This window comes from Oncorhynchus mykiss, chromosome 3 (assembly GCF_057628025.1).
Source record: "Oncorhynchus mykiss isolate SJ-2025 chromosome 3, ASM5762802v1, whole genome shotgun sequence".
NCBI classification, from domain to species: domain Eukaryota; kingdom Metazoa; phylum Chordata; class Actinopteri; order Salmoniformes; family Salmonidae; genus Oncorhynchus; species Oncorhynchus mykiss.
This window is the reverse complement of record NC_143024.1, coordinates 74,945,239-74,966,982: the sequence shown is the minus strand read 5'-3', so window position 1 is coordinate 74,966,982 and position 21,744 is coordinate 74,945,239. Positions and strand designations below refer to the sequence as shown.

The following is a 21,744-nucleotide window of genomic DNA, read 5'->3' as shown; positions in this document are numbered from 1 at the left end:
AGACAGACAGACAGACAGGCAGGCAGGCAGGCAGACAGACAGACAGACCCACAGACAGACAGACAGACAGACAGACAGACAGACAGACAGGCAGGCAGGCAGGCAGGCAGGCAGGCAGGCAGACAGACAGACAGACAGACAGACAGACAGACAGACAGACCAACAGACCAACAGACCAACAGACAGACAGATTTTATTGTTTATATTATGTTTCCCATTAAAACAATAGGTACATACAGGAGGAGTGTTATTGGGGGGCTGACTTGAGTAAATAATATTTTAACACATGATCATTTATGGGTTAATAGTGGGTGGTGGTTTAAATAAATGATTATTGTTATGTCAAAATAAACATCTGTATTTTGCATTCAAGCCTCAGTTTTAGATGTATTCCTTCTTTTTCGACAGTATGTGGGTGGGACACTGGATGAGCGTCCAATGTCATACCACCCAGTGGCTAATATAATCACAATATAATGTAACACAGTCCAAGATAATCACATTTTTAATTGTTCCTGCTGTTTTAGCTATCATACTGATATCATACTGCCACGCAGGACCGGAATGTCAATGGGACTTTTAATTGGATTCCACAAAGGGAATCCCGCACGTGTGCGTGTCCTCCTCCGCGATGGCAGTCCAGGGCCATACGTGTCAGGAGTGTGTTAATGAAGTGACCAGTGGAGGACTCAGATCTCTCTGGGCTGACAGATCAGGCCTTTATAACCAGATAATTACAATATTAATATAATAACATGCTCTATTAAAAATCACCAGTTTTCATATGAGATGATAACAGAGACAGGAGTGAATACTGAGAATTATTTAATGAGGTGTTGTAGACTCAACGACTGTCTGGATTGATGGAGGAGCCTCCTTGAATGGTCTGATAGGAAGACAAAGAGGTAATTGGAAATGGTCAGGTGAGGGAGAGAAAAGAGAAGTCATTTCACAGTATAATGCATTTAGTATGTGTTACAATTCACTTCCATCTTGGTCTACATACTAATTGTTTCTCTCTGTATGTGCTGTTGTTATTCCCAACATAGCAGATCAGCAGATTATCTCCTAATTAAACCACATCATGTAATCACTGTCTGCTTTCTCTCTCCTCCTGTTTAGATAGTATGCCTCCATCAAACCATAGAAAGACTGGATAGAATGTCGATTAGATGTACATTTTCTTGAAGGACTAAAACAATGGGGGAGAGTGAAAGGAGCCTGAGTCGTTTTATAAAGCACAGGAATTAAAGGCATCAACGAGAGTACTTACAGACAGATAAATTGTTTCTGCCTTGCTAGCACCTTGAGGAATTAAAGAAGGTCTTTAACACACATTTCTGACTGTCTGAATATAATTGCCTACATTAATGCACTGGGCATCCTGGACGTATGTGTGCATGTGTGTGCATGTCTTGTGTGCGACTGTATGGAGTGTCTGGCTGTCCCCTCTCGTCACTGACTGCAGGACTCGTCCTCTCTGCCCTTCCCTCCTTAATGAATCTAATTCCCTATGCTAATAATATTCACCAGCCTCCCTCCCTCCCCTGACTAATACTGGCTCTGTCCTGCCCCAGGGCGGTGGTGGTGGGGTGGTAGAAGGGACGGGAGACTGAGGAAGCGAGGAGAATGGAGGCAGAAGGATCTGTCGTTTGACCCTCAGAGCTTGTGTTTCAGGAGATCACGATAGAGCAGAGACAGAAAGACCTGATTCTGCGCGCGGGATGTATCTGGTAATGGAGATAAAGACGAGGAGGGAACAGGAGAAGGGCATGTCATGCAGGGCTCAGAGAGGTGGATGGTGTGGAGAGAGAGGACTGACGGGAGAGACTGAGGTAGAGGAGAGGGACTTGATGTTCCATACCTGTTTCAGATTGTTGTCCTCGGGCTAGAGGTTCCTGAGGATAACAGCTTGTCATTGGCTGGAATAATGAGTGTCTCCATTAGTAGCCTGACTCCCCAGTGAGATGTCAGCAGAGAAAAGGTTTAAACAATAGTAGAACATCCCAATTTGACCTACTTTACATTATCAGTGGAGTAAGTGACTGAATGAATGGATTATTACTCATATTCACAGACAATGTCAATTACCTTCATTTTCTGTTTGAAAGTTGTGGGTACAGTGTGTGTGTGCATATGTGTGTGTGCGTGCATGCTCTGCTCCAGGCTGTTAGTGATGAGCTAACCCACCAGGGAAGATCATCTCATATTAAACACATTCCCCTGCTGCCCTGTGCCTGAGAGAAACACACCTCTCTCTCATTCTTCACATGGGCTAAGGTAGGAGAGTCACTCACTGACTCACTGACCCTCTCCTCCTTTCCTCTTTCCCTGTCACCCCCCTCCATCCTCCCCTCTATCTGTCCCGGTGTAGTCGACAGAATCCATCCATCAACTAGAGTGTCTTGCTGTTTAAATCCCCTGCTACCACTCTGAGTCCTGGGCCTGTCTCTGCCTGTGTCTGAATGTGTTAGCAAAGCACCATAACACCATAACTTGTAACGTGTCACATATCATACATATTATACCAGCCAGGCATGAACTCAGAACTGGTGGATGGTCATGTCAATTAAATCAGAATTTACTCCTGCTTGAATACATGCTGAATATGAACAATGCTAGAGTAATGTCGATCACATGCATCAGATCGTAAATGAAATGGAACCAGTTGACATATATAGGTATAATAATTGAGAAGAAAAAAAGATAAAAGCCCATGTTCCTGTACTGAGTCATCATTCAACCCTTCAGCATTCCTGAAGGGAAAACATATTTCATTATGCGTTGCATTTGGATTGCACTACAGTGAGTCTACATGGATTTTATTAGAGGTGATTCTCAGAGATTCCCAGTGATTGTACTGGGATCTAATTTCACACATGACATCTCTGCTGTCTGTCTGTCTGTGTCGTTAGTTAGCAACACGTTAACATTAAACGTCTGTTCGCCTCAGGCAAAACCACCAACAGAGAGAGAGCGAGAGAAAGAGAGGGAGAGAAAGAGAGGGAGAGCGATACAACAGAGAGAGAGAGAGAGAGAGAGAGAGAGAGAGAGAGAGAGCAAGAGACAGAGAGAGAGAAAGAGCGATACAACAGAGAGATACATTTTAAAAAATGCCACAGAAGGAATTCTCATTTAATGGCCTCAACATGTCCCCCCTCCCTTCCCTCCAATATTAGATGTAAATATTTAATATAACTGAAGACTGCATTCACAGCAAATACAGCAGGCTGTTGTTTGTGCCATTACGAAGGGTGCTGTAGAGGGCCTGTGTGCTGGGGGCTGGCTGGATGGATCACCTCTGGGCCTGTGGTAGTGGTAGTGATGTTCCCTGTAGTCTACTACTGATTAGACCCAATATCTCCCTAATAACCTTAACTAGAACAACGCCCCAGGACGCTGCTCGCCCCCGCTGGGATGGAGAGGGGGGTGAGCTGAAGGCTACTAAACCACCTCTCATCTGTCTTCTCAAAGTCACCTCACTATCATCTGTTATCTTCTCCTCTCCTCCTGTACTTGTACCCCATCCTTTCATTTTGAGCCAGAACTCCCGTCTCTTCCTCTCCTATTTTCCTCTTCTCTACTCCCTTCTTTTCCATTGAACCAAATGGAGGGAACTCAGCATTGCCATGGGATTGAGTTGGTTATGGGTTCAAGTGATCAGACTGCAGAAGTTGCTGCATGAATATGAAGAGAAACCATCCTATGAATGTCCCTGACCTCAGTGGTAACATTATCCAGTGAGATGAGGATGAAAGGAGAACAAAATAATTGATGGTGGTTTAAAGCTGTAGGAAGTGTTTTTATGTCTAGCACTCCCTATGTGGTTGTTTTTATGTACATGGTACTTTACATTTTCATAGCTTCTTAACACACCCAGACACACACACATACACACACACACACATGAGCGCACACAGAGACACACACACAGACATAAGAATCCCTAGCGATTGCTATATTTCTATGTACATAGAAAAGACATGTACATAGAAAATGTACATATAAAAACATGTACATAGAAAGATATTTTCTAATAGGGGCATAATCCAATATGCAAAACTGAAAACCCAAATTCTAATGAATATGGCCTGCGCTCGACCTACACTTGCTTTCAAGTGACTAATCCTCTTTTTCTCCTCAGTCTCTGCAATTTCAGAGCAGAGTTGACCAAATCATCACTTATTACTTTTATGGCTTTTATCTACCACAGTTCTTACAGAATTCACTGTGCGGGTTGTAATGACTGGTAGAATGCGTCAGTTTTAAGTTGGAACAGTACCGCGCTCTACAGGAGACTCGAGGAACTGGACTTGGTGTCGTCAGAGAGTCGGGGCTGTCATGTGAGAAGCTGTGGAAGCACTTCGACCAGGAAATCTCAGATTGTTGATAGGGCGACAGTTTAGCTGGTGACCGTCGGGGAGCGGAGAAGTTGTTTTTAGTATTAAAAGGTTTTAGTTTTCATTTGTGCGCCATGGCATCTCTATTCAAGAAGAAGACAGTCGATGGTAAGTTTGTTTTACACTGATTGTAGACTTGTAACAAATGAACAAAGTTGTTTGATTTGGTGAGAGCCAGTCCGCCACTAACGAGCATAGGCTACTGAACAAGCCTGTTTTACCAGTTTAACTGATACCAGTTTGAAAAGTCACGATTCATGTTTATGTTACGAAATCAAAATCGGTCAACGTTGAATCCTCTAAAGTTAGATTGTGTGTTAATGAGGATTAGCTGAAATACCAAGGATATTTATAAACTGGCTGCCTGAAACTAGACATACAATTCCACTTGTCTGTGTATTAGTGAAGGTAGCTGGTAAAGTTGTTTAAAAAAAACACTGTTCTGTGTTGTCTGTCACAATTTATGACCATCGTGTAACTGGTGAACAGTTACAGTGTAGCTGCAGACATTGGTACATTGTTCAATTGATGTGATGACGCTGTCTACAGTATGTTCAAGTGTTACTTTGTAACTTACCTGCTGACTGCAACATATCCATTCCAAGGAACAGCATCTAGCAGTGTAACTCCTGTAAGAAAGCTTTGTTCAGATTTAGACAGAGCTAGTGAGAGAATCGTGTGATCCATAGATACTGGTGTTGAATGATTGCGTTACTTCATTCTGTTTATTAAAAGACAGATGGATATAGGTTATGTTGACAATAGTCTGCTCCAGTCCCTCTACTGCCCCAAACCCCCACAAAATGGCTCTTAAGTTAAGTGATGATGATGTCAATATTTTTATTAGGATATGTTTAGGACTGTAAAACACTTATTTCAGTGTTCCTGTCTCAGAGTTGTCAAATGTGATGCATGGGAAACAAATTCATCAGTCAATGCACAACTAACTAACTAACTAACTAACTATGTCTGTCTGTCTGTCTCTGTCTCTCTGTCTCTCTCTCTTTGAAGATGTAGCAATATGTTGAACGGAGAACCCCAAAATATAGATTTTCAGGTCTCGTGAAAAAAATTATCTCAATGTGTCTTACCTCGATAACAAAGGTTAAGAAGAGGAAGAAATGTCTCCATCTTATATTGCCTTGAGCCATTGAAATACTGGGCCTAATGCCTATCAGTTAAAATGTCTTGCTTAATGGCCATCAACCTTACGAGGTCAAAATGCAATAACTCTTCAGGCTATTTAGAAAATATAATGCATCAATTATAGCTAAATCACTAATTACTTTATTAAAGTTTCCATCTAATTCAATTTCAAGTTTATCTCATTCAATGTGAAAAAGTCATTCCATGACCACAGTGTCATTGATAAAGAATATTCACTTACTGTCATTTTGCTGTACCTTTATTAAGGTCAGATAGCTGATAGGATATCTCCTCTTCTCTCTCTGGACGTGGCGTGCCAAGGTTGCCCGTTGTCGAGAAGCAGTGGTATCCCATAGTAGGGCGTGTAGTGGCGTGCGGGGGTGCGATGGCGGGTGGAGGTTAGCTGGTGGAGTTTTATAGATGATACCCCACCCTCTTTTAGACGTTGTCAATACGTCACCCTGTACGTAGATACTACGCTTCACTCTCACAAGTGGTCCAGCCTTCTCTCTCTGAGAGGCTCTGGTACCTATAGCAAGGATTTTCACTATTTTAGTTAATTTTTTTGTCAACATTTTCTACTTTAGGGTAATTTTGTCAAATTTTGAGAGCCTATTAATCTGCAAAAACATTTATTTAACTTTTCTGCAGTGGGGATATATATATGAGAGAGAAATGTTATATATATATATATATATATATATATATAAGTTCTCTATCACTCTCGCCAGGCATTTTACTCTAAAAGATTGACATGCTTTATAACACAACATTCACTGCTGCCATGCTTCAGTTTGGACTTTCACTGAGGAAATGATATTTTCTAACACAAAAATATTGTTTTTAAATGTTTTATATATACTTCTCTTTAGTTTTGAGGAAAACCCTTTTAAGAAAAGTAATTTTCTTTGAATATGTAGCATTTTGATCCAGTAGTGAAAGAGAGGGTCAACAGATGCTGAATTTAGAGGCTGAATTTAGAGGCTGAATTTGAGTCTGGCGTTAGAGGCTGAATTTAGGGGCTGAATTTGAGTCTGGTGTTAGAGGCTGAATTTAGGGGCTGAATTTAGAGTATGGCGTTAGAGGCTCAATTTAGAGGCTGGTGTTAGAGCTACTGGTACCCACTCCACTGTAGGGAGAATCTCTGGCTAATAGCAGTGTAGGGGACCGTGTCCTCTACCCTAATACAGGAGCTGGGATGACCGGGACACATTCACAGCTGTGTGTGTGTGTGTGTGTGTGTGTGTGTGTGTGTGTGTGTGTGTGTGTGTGTGTGTGTGTGTGTCTGTCTTAGGGACTGCTCCTGTATGACTCTCTTCATGCATGCCCCCTCTTCTTCACTTCAATATGGTCCCCTTGATGCTACACTTCAAGGGTTATATCCTGTCTTAAAACATTGATTCTTATTTGTTGACACCACATAGCAGAGGTGGGACCAAATCATTGTTTTACAAGTCACAAGTAAGTCTCAAGTCTTAGCACTCAAGTCCCAAGTCAAGAAAGGCAAGTCCAAGTCAAGACCATCAAGTCTCAAGTCAAGACCGTCAAGTCCTAAACTTTGAGTTTCGAGTCCTAAACAAGTCGTAATGTACTCTTCACCAAATGTAATACCATTTCATATTTTTAACAAGAGTAATAGTTAGTATATTACATTTACACAAATCATGAATGCTTTTAAAAATATCTATCTATATTTATTTATTTCCAAATAAACGTTATATTTCCATGGAAATACATGGGTAGCCATGAGAAAGAACCCCCCCCCCCCACCCACCCAATAGTGATCGTCTATCGAGGATCGCTATGGGGTGCAATCGGGCGATGTAGGCTTGTACACAATCGCCCAACCTTAACACACACACACACTCTGTGTGGTTACAGTAGGCTAACGTATGTCAATGGTTTTAGGAACACCAGTAACATCAGTCAGGATTAAGGCTACCAACTGCCTAGCCAGTTGTAGCTCAGTCTTGGGTACAATGATCACGTTCCCGCACTGACTGACTGTGTGGAGGCTCATTGATTTAAAGTTACATTAGCCTACATGATACACTAGTAAAGTTATAAATGATATAGCTGTCGGCTATATTAGCCTACATGATACACTAGTAAAGTTATAAATGATATAGCTGTCGGCTATATTAGCCTACATGATACACTAGTAAAGTAATAAAATATATAGCTGTCGGCTATATTAGCCTACATGATACACTAGTAAAGTAATAAAATATATAGCTGTCGGCTATATTAGCCTACATGATACACTAGTAAAGTAATAAAATATATAGCTGTCGGCTATATTAGCCTACATGATACACTAGTAAAGAAATAACATATATAGCTGTCGGCTATATTAGCCTACATGATACACTAGTAAAGAAATAACATATATAGCTGTCGGCTATATTAGCCTACATGATACACTAGTAAAGAAATAACATATATAGCTGTCGGCTATATTAGCCTACATGATACACTAGTAAAGAAATAACATATATAGCTGTCGGCTATATTAGCCTACATGATACACTAGTAAAGAAATAACATATATAGCTGTCGGCTATATTAGCCTACATGATACACTAGTAAAGAAATAACATATATAGCTGTCGGCTATATTAGCCTACATGATACACTAGTAAAGAAATAACATATATAGCTGTCGGCTATATTAGCCTACATGATACACTAGTAAAGAAATAACATATATAGCTGTCGGCTATATTAGCCTACATGATACACTAGTAAAGTTATAAATGATATAGCTGTCGGCTATATTAGCCTACATGATACACTAGTAAAGAAATAACATATATAGCTGTCGGCTATATTAGCCTACATGATACACTAGTAAAGTTATAAATGATATAGCTGTCGGCTATATTAGCCTACATGATACACTAGTAAAGTTATAAATTATATAGCTGTCGGCTATATTAGCCTACATGATACACTAGTAAAGTTATAAATGATATAGCTGTCGGCTATATTAGCCTACATGATACACTAGTAAAGTTATAAATGATATAGCTGTCGTCTATATTAGCCTACATGATACACTAGTAAAGTTATAAATGATATAGCTGTCGGCTATATTAGCCTACATGATACACTAGTAAAGTTATAAATGATATAGCTGTCGGCTATATTAGCCTACATGATACACTAGTAAAGTTATAAATGATATAGCTGTCGGCTATATTAGCCTACATGATACACCAGTAAAGTAATAAATGATATAGCTGTCGGCTATATTAGCCTACATGATACACTAGTAAAGTTATAAATGATGTAGCTGTCGGCTATATTAGCCTACATGATACACTAGTAAAGTTATAAATGATATAGCTGTCGGCTATATTAGCCTACATGATACACTAGTAAAGTTATAAATGATGTAGCTGTCGGCTATATTAGCCTACATGATACACTAGTAAAGTTATAAATGATATAGCTGTCTGCTATATTGGCCTACATGATACACTAGTAAAGTTATAAATGATATAGCTGTCGGCTATATTAGCCTACATGATACACTAGTAAAGTTATAAATGATATAGCTGTCGGCTATATTAGCCTACATGATACACTAGTAAAGTTATAAATGATGTAGCTGTCGGCTATATTAGCCTACATGATACACTAGTAAAGTAATAAAATATATAGCTGTCGGCTATATTAGCCTACATGATACACTAGTAAAGTTATAAATGATATAGCTGTCGGCTATATTAGCCTACATGATACACTAGTAAAGTTATAAATGATGTAGCTGTCGGCTATATTAGCCTACATGATACACTAGTAAAGTAATAAAATATATAGCTGTCGGCTATATTAGCCTACATGATACACTAGTAAAGTTATAAATGATATAGCTGTCGGCTATATTGGCCTACATGATACACTAGTAAAGTAATAAAATATATAGCTGTCGGCTATATTAGCCTACATGCTACACTAGTAAAGTTATAAATGATATAGCTGTCGGCTATATTAGCCTCGACTTACCGTTCTTTGTGCAGCTTCAAATGTCGAACAAAGTTGGAAATTGTTGCGCCTCCGTCTGTCATTTTCTTCCCACATGGTTTACAAGTTGCAGTCCGTTTTTTGTTGATACAGGTCATCTTTATATCCGAAAATAATAATTTGGGTTATCATCTTTCCAAGAGCTCCATCTGAATTCACCCGCAGACATTCCTCTGCATAGCCACACGCAACTTTTTCTCAGCTGGTACAATTTAATTGGCTGTTGTCTGATTCAAACTTTAATCCGTTAAATGAAGAGTTGATGCGCTGTACACTTTTTTTAATAGCATAATTTTATATATTTGGGCTTGGGGAGGGTATCAAGTCAGGTCGAGTCATAAGGCTCAAGTCTAAGTCAAGTCACAAGTCATTGGTGTTAAAGTCAAAGTTGAGTTGCAAATCATCATATTTGTGACTCGAGTCCACACTTCTGCCACACAGTTTACCCTGCCACACAGTTTACCCTGCCACACAGTTTACCCTGCCACACAGTTGACCCTGCCACACAGTTGACCCTGCCACACAGTTGACCCTGCCACACAGTTGACCCTGCCACACAGTTTACCCTGCCACACAGTTTACCCTGCCACACAGTTTACCCTGCCACACAGTTTACCCTGCCACACAGTTTACCCTGCCACACAGTTGACCCTGCCACACAGTTGACCCTGCCACACAGTTTACCCTGCCACACAGTTTACCCTGCCACACAGTTTACCCTGCCACACAGTTGACCCTGCCACACAGTTGACCCTGCCACACAGTTGACCCTGCCACACAGTTGACCCTGCCACACAGTTTACACTGCCACACAGTTTACACTGCCACACAGTTTACCCTGCCACACAGTTGACCCTGCCACACAGTTGACCCTGCCACACAGTTGACCCTGCCACACAGTTGACCCTGCCACACAGTTGACCCTGCCACACAGTTGACCCTGCCACACAGTTTACCCTGCCACACAGTTTACCCTGCCTACGTTTGTAAAAGTATAAATACTATGTTATGAAGGGCTGTTTGGGTCTATCTGAACTATAAGAGTTAGATGCTGAGCTCTCTTTAGTGTTGGTCCCTCTGTACTTTAAGAAATAATCCACTTCTATCGTGTAGAAGTTGAGTGGTATTTGGAGCAGGGCGTGTGTTTCAGACTGTGTTATACACACGCCCTATCAGGGTAATGGAGAGTGGTATTTGGAGCAGGGCGTGTGTTTCAGACTGTGTTATACACACGCCCTATCAGGGTAATGGAGAGTGGTATTTGGAGCAGGGCGTGTGTTTCAGACTGTGTTATACACACGCCCTATCAGGGTAATGGAGAGTGGTATTTGGAGCAGGGCGTGTGTTTCGTACTGTGTTATACACACGCCCTATCAGGGTAATGGAGAGTGGTATTTGGAGCAGGGCGTGTGTTTCAGACTGTGTTATACACACGCCCTATCAGGGTAATGGAGAGTGGTATTTGGAGCAGGGCGTGTGTTTCAGACTGTGTTATACACACGCCCTATCAGGGTAATGGAGAGTGGTATTTGGAGCAGGGCGTGTGTTTCAGACTGTGTTATACACACGCCCTATCAGGGTAATCGAGAGTGGTATTTGGAGCAGGGTGTGTGTTTCAGACTGTGTTATACACATGCCCTATCAGGGTAATGGAGAGTGGTATTTGGAGCAGGGCGTGTGTTTCGTACTGTGTTATACACACGCCCTATCAGGGTAATGGAGAGTGGTATTTGGAGCAGGGCGTGTGGTCTGACTGTGTTATACACACGCCCTGTCTGGGTAATGGAGAGTGAGGCAGGGATGGTTTAGATTCCAGCCTCAGCCCTGTTAATGAGAAATGTCTAGTCTAGAGCTATTGTCCTGGTCTACTACCCCATAATGGTACCATGCTTCTATAGCTTTTACAGAAGGCCTAGCACAATGCCAAGCATAACTGTGTGAATGAGCTGTAAGTCATAAATAATTTTGATTCAATAACTGTGTATGTTTGTAGAGTAAACATTTTCTCTCTCTCTCTCTCAGACATTATAAAGGAACAGACTAAGGAGCTTCGTGGTACTCAGAGACAGATCACTAGAGACAGAGCTGCTCTGGAGAAACAAGAGAAACAAATGGTGAGACACACACACACACACACACACACACACACATCACTCACTCTATGAAGTGCTGGTAGGATGGAGGCAGGTATTAGTTTCTCAGTAGTACCTTTTCTGTAGATTGCTGCTGATTGCATCAAACGTGTGTAAATGACTGTAGGCTAATCCTGCTCCATCCTACCCCCTACCTCAACTCACATCCCTTTCCTGATCTGTCTATTAGGCCTATAGGCTGCTTCGCTAATGGCTGAGATAGAAAGGACAGGATTGGACAGGTAGATAGCTACAGGGGAGAGAGGAGGTAGAACACAGAGTCATGACAGGGCTGTGTGAACAGCAGAATACAACATTTCCCCTCCATTTCATCCTATGTCAGAAAGATGAAAGGAAGAGTGGTGTCCTGCTGTTGTTTTAAGTAAACATCACACAGGACAGAATTGCCTCCCAAGGGACCAGCTTTTTATTACTCATTAATATCTCTCCTAATTAATCTAGTTACTATTTTTGTTGGTCTGAAAAATCTATTCTCTAAGAAGAGGTAGTGACCTATTTTACAGTTTAACACACACACACACACACACACACACACACCACACACAGCTTTCCCGGTCTCTGTTTGCTCTTGCTCTGCTGGGGCTGCTGTAGTTGCTGTGCTGGGAGACTCCTCATTATTATTAGACTCCTAACACAGAGACTACTGGGTCTTTCAGCAAGCTCCCCAAAAACACAACTGATGTCCACATTATTATCACTAACACAGAGACTACTGGGTCTTTCAGCAAGCTCCCCAAAAACACAACTGATGTCCACATTATTATCACTAACACAGAGACTATTGGGTCTTTCAGCTTCTCCCCAAAAACACAACTGATGTCCATATTATTATCACTAACACAGAGACTGCTGGGTCTTTCAGCAAGCTCCCCAAAAACACAACTGATGTCCACATTATTATCACTAACACAGAGACTACTGGGTCTTTCAGCAAGCTCCCCCAAAAACACAACTGATGTCCATATTATTATCACTAACACAGAGACTACTGGGTCTTTCAGCAAGCTCCCCAAAAAGATAGCAACATAGTTTCTCTCTCTCTCGTTCTCTCTCTCTCTCTCTCTCTCTCTCTCTCTCTCTCTCTCGTTCTCTCTCTCGTTCTCTCTCTCTCTCTCTCTCGTTCTCTCTCTCTCTCGTTCTCTCTCTCGTTCTCTCTCTCTCTCCCGTTCTCTCTCTCTCCCGTTCTCTCTCTCTCTCCCGTTCTCTCTCTCGTTCTCTCTCTCTCTCCCGTTCTCTCTCTCTCTCTCCCGTTCTCTCTCTCTCCCATTCTCTCTCTCTCTCTCTCGTTCTCTCTCTCGTTCTCTCGCTCTCGTTCTCTCTCTCGCTCTCGTTCTCTCTCTCGCTCTCGTTCTCTCTCGCTCTCGTTCTCTCTCTCACTCTCGTTCTCTCTCTCTCTCGTTCTCTCTCTCTCTCTCGTTCTCTCTCCCTCTCTCGCTCTCGTTCTCTCGCTCTCGTTCTCTCTCTCTCGTTCTCTCTCTCTCGTTCTCTCTCTCGTTCTCTCTCTCTCCCGTTCTCTCTCTCTCGTTCTCTCTCCCGTTCTCTCTCTCTCCCGTTCTCTCTCTCTCTCCCGTTCTCTCTCTCTCTCTCGTTCTCTCTCTCTCTCTCGTTCTCTCTCTCGTTCTCGTTCTCTCTCTCGTTCTCTCTCTCGTTCTCTCTCTCTCCCGTTCTCTAGCTTTCTCTCTTTTTCTCTGTCTGTCTGTCTGTCTGTCTGTCTGTCTGTCTGTCTGTCTGTCTGTCTGTTGAACATCAGTAATAAGCTCACATCAGCAACACTCATCATCTCAGTCAGTCAACACTGAAACTCAGCTAGATCATCCTAGATTCCCACTGTTCAATATTTGCAGCATCATGTTTGCTCTATGGCAGATATTAAATATAAGCATAATTATTAAGATGCTTAGGTCTTATATTTTCTGTCTATTCTAGTTAGCAGGCAGACAGACACCACCTGTGTATATCTCTGAGGGTTATGTAATGAGCCTCCTCAGCTGTTTACCAGAGTTCTCTACCTGAGGAGAGCACTTCAATCAGCTCCTTCCCTCAGCTCAGCTCCTCTCCACCTTACGCAGCACTGCCTAATGGCAGTTTAACCCTCATACGCACTGGCAGAGGGAAGGGGTGGAGCATTTGGGAGTATTAATCCTGTAAACTGTAATGATGATCATTAATAAATAATTGTTTTCAGGTCTGGCTCTTCAGAACAAACACAAACACTCCCAGGGCTGCAGCTGAATATGTACTGTTTCCCAGAGGACATGTACAGCCTTGCGGTGTGTGTTTCCTCAGGGCGAGAGGCTGATTTCATGTGTTTATCGAAGCTAAGAGAGGCCGGTAGCTTTCAGGTGTTTAGACCATTGCCAAATCATACTATTTACACTGTTTATACTCTAACAGGGCTCTCTGGGGAACCTGATGTATATGTATTGTATACAGTATGTGTATGTATTTATGTAAACAGTATGAGTGTAGTGAAGTTTCCTGATTTAAAGCCAGTCAGAAGCTCCCCCTTGATAATTCTGCTCCTGTTCCTTCCCTCCTAGGAGATGGAGATAAAGAAGATGGCTAAGTCTGGGAACCGGGAGGCCTGCAAGATCCTGGCCAAGCAGCTGGTCCAGCTGAGGAAACAGAAGAACAGGACCTACGCCGTCAGTTCAAAGGTCACCTCCATGTCTACACAGACCAAGGTCATGAACTCCCAGATGAAGATGGCAGGAGCCATGTCTGCTACGGCTAAGGTAAAGAGCACCATACACCAAGTTGGAGCATTTGTTGTGGAGTAGCTCCGCACATACATCTATGTGTTTCTGTGTGTCTGGGTAATTGAGGCCAAAAGCAGGTCCACTAACCCAGTTAAAACATTCAAACAGCTTCTCCAAAAACAGCAGAACACTTCAAAGGATTATTCTCCTCCCGAGTGTGTAATAATTAGTCTCTTAGTCTGTCTATTATTTCCTGTCATCCCCTCAGGATGGTAATGTTTGTCTGACTGGGTGGAGATCCTCCATCCTACACCTGTTTACAGCTCAGACACACAGATGACATCCATACACATCTTAGCTGTTATCAGTTAGGCTTCCGGTCATGTTCAAAGCAGCATATCTAATTAGCCCAGTTATAGGACTATATTAGCCCATCGTGTTTAGGCTTGGACCGTGAACTAGTTACAGTCACTAAGTATTTGTTAATGTTGTTATTCATGTATTAATGATCTATCTTTTTTTTCTCATTCAAAGCTGTCTGTTAATGAATCATAATCAGGATGGTGATTAGCTGAAACAAAGTGATGAACTGATCGTGTTTAGGGAAAACAGCTCACCATTCTGAGGTGGTAGAATGTAGCTGAATGTGTGTGTATCCTTCTATGACTCCTGCTACTCTGGGTACGACCATTTGTCTTCATTGTGGAGGAGAAAGTACAAACTTTTCACCAAAAATGCCAAACCAGCCTCTATGTACAGACACACACCAATATGCAGCTGCAGAGAAACCTCTAGAAACAGGGACACTCTCAAACAGTTTGGGGACAATATGCAAATGACATCTAATTAGAGGCAGTGTGTGCAGCTCGTTTGGATATTTTAGGCTCCGGAGTGAAACTAGGCCAAGGCTGTGCCAACACACAGAAAGAAGAGGATCCCTCTGTGTTGATAATGTGTGTACATGCTCTGGGAGTTGTGTATTGTCTGTGCAGTATAGTGTAGTAGTATTTGTGTTGTAACTCTTGTGTGTCTGTGTGTTGTCCAGACAATGCAGGCGGTGAACAAGAAGATGGATCCTCAGAAGACCCTCCAGACCATGCAGGACTTCCAGAAGGAGAACATGAAGATGGGCATGACAGAGGACATGAGTAAGAGCTGCTGTCATTGGCTCCCTAGCCTAGGATTTAAATATTTAAAATATGCACAATAGTAACAAAGAAAAACAGTCAAGTCCAAACCAAAAACTCCATGCAGATCAATGTGTTCGCCTGGTCTTTCAAAGACCTGTTAACTCACAGCTTTACGGTAAACTGACTAGTACCTCTGTCTCTACCTCTCTCTGTCTGCCCCCTCCCCCTTCCTGTTTACTCCTCTCCCTTCATCCCTCCAGTCAACGATACGTTAGATGAGATATTTGACGAGTCAGGTGACGAGGAAGAATCTCAGGACATTGTGAACCAGGTTCTGGATGAGATTGGCATTGAGATCTCTGGAAAGGTAAGATATACTGTCCTATACCATACCAAGGTCACTTCCCCTCTATAAGCAGTCCTCTGGAAAGGTAAGAGATAGTCCTATACCATACCACAGTCACTTCCCTCTATAAGCAGTCCTCTGGAAAGGTAAGAGATAGTCCTATACCATACCACAGTCACTTCCCTCTATAAGCAGTCCTCTGGAAAGGTAAGAGATAGTCCTATACCATACCACAGTCACTGCCCTCTATAAGCAGTCCTCTGGAAAGGTAAGAGATAGTCCTATACCATACCACAGTCACTGCCCCTCTATAAGCAGTCCTCTGGAAAGGTAAGAGATCCTATACCATCTCAATGCCTTCTTCCATCTGGATGCTGTGAGGTGTAGCAGACATGCAGACAGGCAGCTGGAGGAGAGGGGGGTAGCCCTTAGCCTGCCTGTTCTTATGGGAAGGTAGTCTGTAGATTGTGCCTGCATGTCTGTCAATATGTGCTGTATGGGAAGGTAGCCGGGTTGGGTTGTGCCTGTAGTCTGCCTGTGCATGATGATATATGAGAGGCCGTTAGTGGCTGTCCCCATCTGGCAGAGAGCCCACTCCCCCTGGGGGACAACATGTGTTACTACACCACACCGCTCTCAATGCAGAAGAGCCACTAGTATGTGTGTTGTAAACATGGCCGGTCCGCTCATTAGGCAGCCACATGTGGCTGCAGATTGAAAAGGGCACCATTTTCTGAGCTAAACTGACCAAGACGCACCTCCAACAACACATAAAACCTCACATAATTTTGCCCTAAAACAATGACAATTTCTCTCAACCAGTGTCATTTTGGCTTTTTAGGTGAGCGCTGATGCTGCCGTGTGATAAGCAGTGCCCACTTTGTCAAAATATTTACCTTGTCCGTTCCCAGCGCGCCTCTCCAGGGTGAAGTTGGAGAGATGCATCTCTGCTGCGCTCCACCAACGGTCTGTCAAAATGATCATCTAACATAAATCATGTAGCGGAAATAGGATATGGTAGAAACAGTATGTGGCCTTTTCTGTAGCCTACAGACTGGAGATAAAATGGATGACAATGTAATGAGACTTTTTACATCATGCCTAACCTAAATGGCGCTCAATCAAATTAAGAATGCGCTGTCATGTTATCAGACAACATATCCTAAAAACAAGACAGGTCAAAGTGGAATGGACAATCACAGCTGTTGTCCAGGAGTTGTCATGATCAGTGGTTTCAAGTTTGTATCCCACAATTTTTGACAAGCTGATCATAGTGAAAAATAAAATACTTGTGCATCTCCCGCTGTGTAAATACATTACAAATAGGCTCACGATAACTCCTGATAACGTTGGGAAGCTGATATTCAGAGCTTAATTAGCCAAATTGATTAGTCACAGGAATCAGGACTAGTACAGCCAATGGTGGCTCTACCACATGGATGGGCATTCATAAAATTCCACTGTGGGCTGACATGGTAGGCTACACTCCATCTTTTGGATGTCTTTTTTTTGGTGTTTTACCATCAGTAGGCTTACCACAGGTGGGCGTTCATAAAATGACATTTCAGGCAACATCGTAGGCTACAGTCTTGTTTAGTGCAGTCCGGACCGGCCTTGAGTTCAATGTCCTCGCAAAGATGTCTTTTCAAAGTCATTTTGCCTACTGGGACGATTCTAGTTTTTAGTGCAATCCGGACCGGCCTTGACTTCAATGTCCTCGCAAAGATGTCTTTTCAAAGTAATTTTGCCTACTGGGACGATTCTAGTTTTGTGGGGGTGCAATGACCTGGTTGTAAGCCCAGTGTCAGTGTTAACCTGTTGTAATGTGTGTGTTGTAAGCCCGGTGTCAGTGTTAACCTGTTGTAATGTGTGTGTTGTAAGCCCAGTGTCAGTGTTAAGCTGTTGTAATGTCTGTGTGTTGTAAGCCCAGTGTCAGTGTTAACCTGTTGTAATGTGTGTGTTGTAAGCCCGGTGTCAGTGTTAACCTGTTGTAATGTGTGTGTTGTACGCCCAGTGTCAGTGTTAACCTGTTGTAATGTGTGTGTTGTAAGCCCAGTGTCAGTGTTAACCTGTTGTAATGTGTGTGTTGTAAGCCCAGTGTCAGTGTTAACCTGTTGTAATGTGTGTGTTGTAAGCCCAGTGTCAGTGTTAACCTGTTGTAATGTGTGTGTTGTAAGCCCAGTGTCAGTGTTAACCTGTTGTAATGTGTGTGTTGTAAGCCCGGTGTCAGTGTTAACCTGTTGTAATGTGTGTGTTGTAAGCCCAGTGTCAGTGTTAAGCTGTTGTAATGTCTGTGTGTTGTAAGCCCAGTGTCAGTGTTAACCTGTTGTAATGTGTGTGTTGTAAGCCCGGTGTCAGTGTTAACCTGTTGTAATGTGTGTGTTGTACGCCCAGTGTCAGTGTTAACCTGTTGTAATGTGTGTGTTGTAAGCCCAGTGTCAGTGTTAACCTGTTGTAATGTGTGTGTTGTAAGCCCAGTGTCAGTGTTAACCTGTTGTAATGTGTGTGTTGTAAGCCCAGTGTCAGTGTTAACCTGTTGTAATGTGTGTGTTGTAAGCCCAGTGTCAGTGTTAACCTGTTGTAATGTGTGTGTTGTAAGCCCGGTGTCAGTGTTAACCTGTTGTAATGTGTGTGTTGTAAGCCCGGTGTCAGTGTTAACCTGTTGTAATGTGTGTGTTGTAAGCCCGGTGTCAGTGTTAACCTGTTGTAATGTGTGTGTTGTACGCCCAGTGTCAGTGTTAACCTGTTGTAATGTGTGTGTTGTAAGCCCAGTGTCAGTGTTAACCTGTTGTAATGTGTGTGTTGTAAGCCCAGTGTCAGTGTTAACCTGTTGTAATGTGTGTGTTGTAAGCCCAGTGTCAGTGTTAACCTGTTGTAATGTGTGTGTTGTAAGCCCAGTGTCAGTGTTAACCTGTTGTAATGTGTGTGTTGTAAGCCCAGTGTCAGTGTTAACCTGTTGTAATGTGTGTGTGTTTTCAGATGGTGAGAGCCCCAGCAGCAGGGAAGAATCTCCCCTCTGCCTCTCCTAAACGGAAAACACAGATCTCTGACGATGAGATAGAGAGACAGCTCAGAGCACTTGGAGTGGACTAACACAGACACACACACACACACACACACCTTGGGCTAGGTCTGTGTACTTGCAGGCTGGTGGTCCATGTGTCGGAGACTGGGAGACTGTGGCTGGTTATGAATAGGTAGTGACTACATTATGGAATAATAGAATGTCTTATTATGACCCAAACTACAATCTGCTGAAGGATGGGATATTCATGTACATACAGACAGTTGACTCCGGTGACTTCAATGTATACATGATATTCTGGAAGGACCAATCCTGTGGGAGGATGAAGTAATGATGTTTTTTGTGCTCTCACATCTTTAGGTACGGTACTATAGATGCTGGTGATGTCATAGACTACTGTCTGTAGTACCACTTACATGAACTCTAGGAACTACTGACAATGCTTGACTTTTTCACTAATAAACATTTTGCATGAGAATCTATGGAATCAGCTTGACCAAACTGTTGTATCCGTTAGGGACATACAGTTGAAGTCGGAAGTTTACATACACTTAGGTTGGAGTCATTAAATTTCATTTTTCAACCACTCCACAAATTTCTTGTTAACAAACTAGTTTTGGCATGTCGGTTAGGACATCTACTTTGTGCATGCATCAGCCAAGACCTCAGAAAAACAATTGTAGACCTCCACAAGTCTGGTTCATTCTTGGGAGCAATTTCCAAATGCCTGAAGGTACCACGTTCATCTATACAAACAATAGTACGCAAGTATAAACACCATGGGACCATGCAGCCGTTATACTGCTCAGGAAGGAGACGCGTTCTGTCTCCTAGAGATGAACGTACTTTGGTGCGAAAAGTGCAAATCAATCCCAGAACAGCAGCAAAGGACCTTGAGAAGATGCTGGAGGAAACGGGTACAAAAGTATCTATATCCACAGTAAAACGAGTCCTATATCGACATAACCTGAAAGGTCGCTCAGCAAGGAAGACTGCTCCAGCCACTGCTCCAAAACCGCCATTAAAAACTGCACATGAGGCCAAAGATCGTACTTTTGGGAGAAATGTCTTCTGGTCTGATGAAACAAAAATAGAACTGTTTGCCAATAATGACAATTGTTAGGTTTGGAGGAAAAAGGGGGAGGCTTGCAAGCCGAAGAACACCATCCCTACCGTGAAGCACGGGGGTGTCAGCATCATGTTGTGAGGGTGCTTTGCTGCAGGAGGGACTGGTGCACTTCACAAAATAGATGGCTTCATGATGTAGGAAAATGATGTGGATATATTGAAGCAACATCTCAAGACATCAGTTAAAGACACCAAGTTAAAGCTTGGTCGCAAATGGGTCTTCCAAATGTACAATGACCCCAAGTCTTCCAAAGTTGTGGCAAAAGGGCTTAAGGACAACAAGTCAAGGTATTGGAGTGGCCATCGCAAAGCCCTGACCTCAATCCTTTAGAACATTTGTGGGTAGAACTGAAAAAGCATGTGCGAACAAGGAGGCCTACAAACCTGACTCAGTTACACCAGCTCTGTCAGGAGGAATGGGCCAAAATTCACCCAACTTGTTGTGGGAGGCTACCCAAAACGTTTGACCCAAGTTCAACAATTTAAAGGCAATGCTACCAAATAATAATTGAGTGTATGTAAACTTCTGACCCACTGGGAATGTGATGAAAGAAATAAAAGCTGAAATAAATCATTCTCTCTACTATTATTCTGACATTTCACATTCTTAAAATAAAGTGGTGAGCCTAACTGACCTAAGACAGAGAATTTTTACTAGAATTAAATGTCAGGAATTGTGAAAAACTGAGTTGAAATGTATTTGGCTAAGGTGTATGTAAACTTCCGACTTCAACTGTAGATTCAGTTTGACACAAATTATAATCTAATGCTAATTCAAACTAATAATCATAAACTTCATATTTCAAGTAATGGTTACTTTTAATTGCTTGTTTTGTACAACTGAGTTGTACTTTAGTTTGAAGATGTCTGTCTTAGTTGGTCTCTGTGTGTCCTGTCTTTCTGATGTGGGATGGAACCAGTAGTGTGTCTGTCTGTCCTCATCTCTCTCTTTTTTTTATCTTGGCTGCTGTGCAGTTACCGTATCTGTTGTTGAAGCTGTTTTCTTAAACCGCACACACACTAGAGTGGACAAATAGTTTGCTAAGATGACACTAATGGTTTTGTCTTCCTGTAGTTCTCTCCACCATGCTGTAGAGCAGGTCAGAAGACAGTGACATATTGTGCAATGGCAGCTAAAGAGCATTTCATGCAGCCTAGAATGTTCTCTCATGGTCCTTTTGTGGTTTTCTAATGTCGACTGGTATAACACTGAATGCTAAAATGATTGTCTTGATGTTTGTTACTGGAAAGCATTGAGACTGGTACACTGTCTTTTACATGACTTTCTCTTCATCTTCATTTGTGGTGCAATTTTCCAGACAGGAAATGTAAATGAATGAAGGTTGTTGTCATGCCTTTTATCCACCATGTACAGTATGTCAACTAATGTATGTATCCTCTGTGTTTGTACAGTTCTACTGTTTAGGCTTGATGGCTTTTAAAATGAATAAAATCACTTCATGTACTATCTGCTGCTCAAACCACCTTCACACTTCATTCACACCAATGGTGTTTTTATTTAGTGATTGAAGGGGACAGTCAACAGTAGAAGTGACAGACATGGCACAGAACTGCAACTACATGTAGCTGAGGCTACAGTCACACACAGCCTCCCTCTCACTGGAGCCATATAAACCACAGGCTGTAAATTCCCATGGACAGATACTCCAATCTCCGCTGTGGAGCTT

The 21,744-nt window shown here is 42.4% G+C and overlaps 1 protein-coding gene across 1 annotated transcript; it reads left to right on the top strand.

Moving 5' to 3' along the window:
* The first annotated feature begins 4,301 nt into the window (after positions 1–4,301).
* On the top strand, positions 4,302–21,524 carry chmp2ba (charged multivesicular body protein 2Ba). Its single transcript, XM_036974898.2, has 6 exons — positions 4,302–4,508; positions 11,598–11,689; positions 14,269–14,463; positions 15,473–15,575; positions 15,818–15,924; positions 18,883–21,524. Exons 1-6 carry the CDS (start codon positions 4,475–4,477, stop codon positions 18,994–18,996), a joined length of 645 nt encoding a protein of 214 aa, XP_036830793.1. The 5' UTR covers positions 4,302–4,474; the 3' UTR covers positions 18,997–21,524.
* Positions 21,525–21,744: the final 220 nt, after the last annotated feature.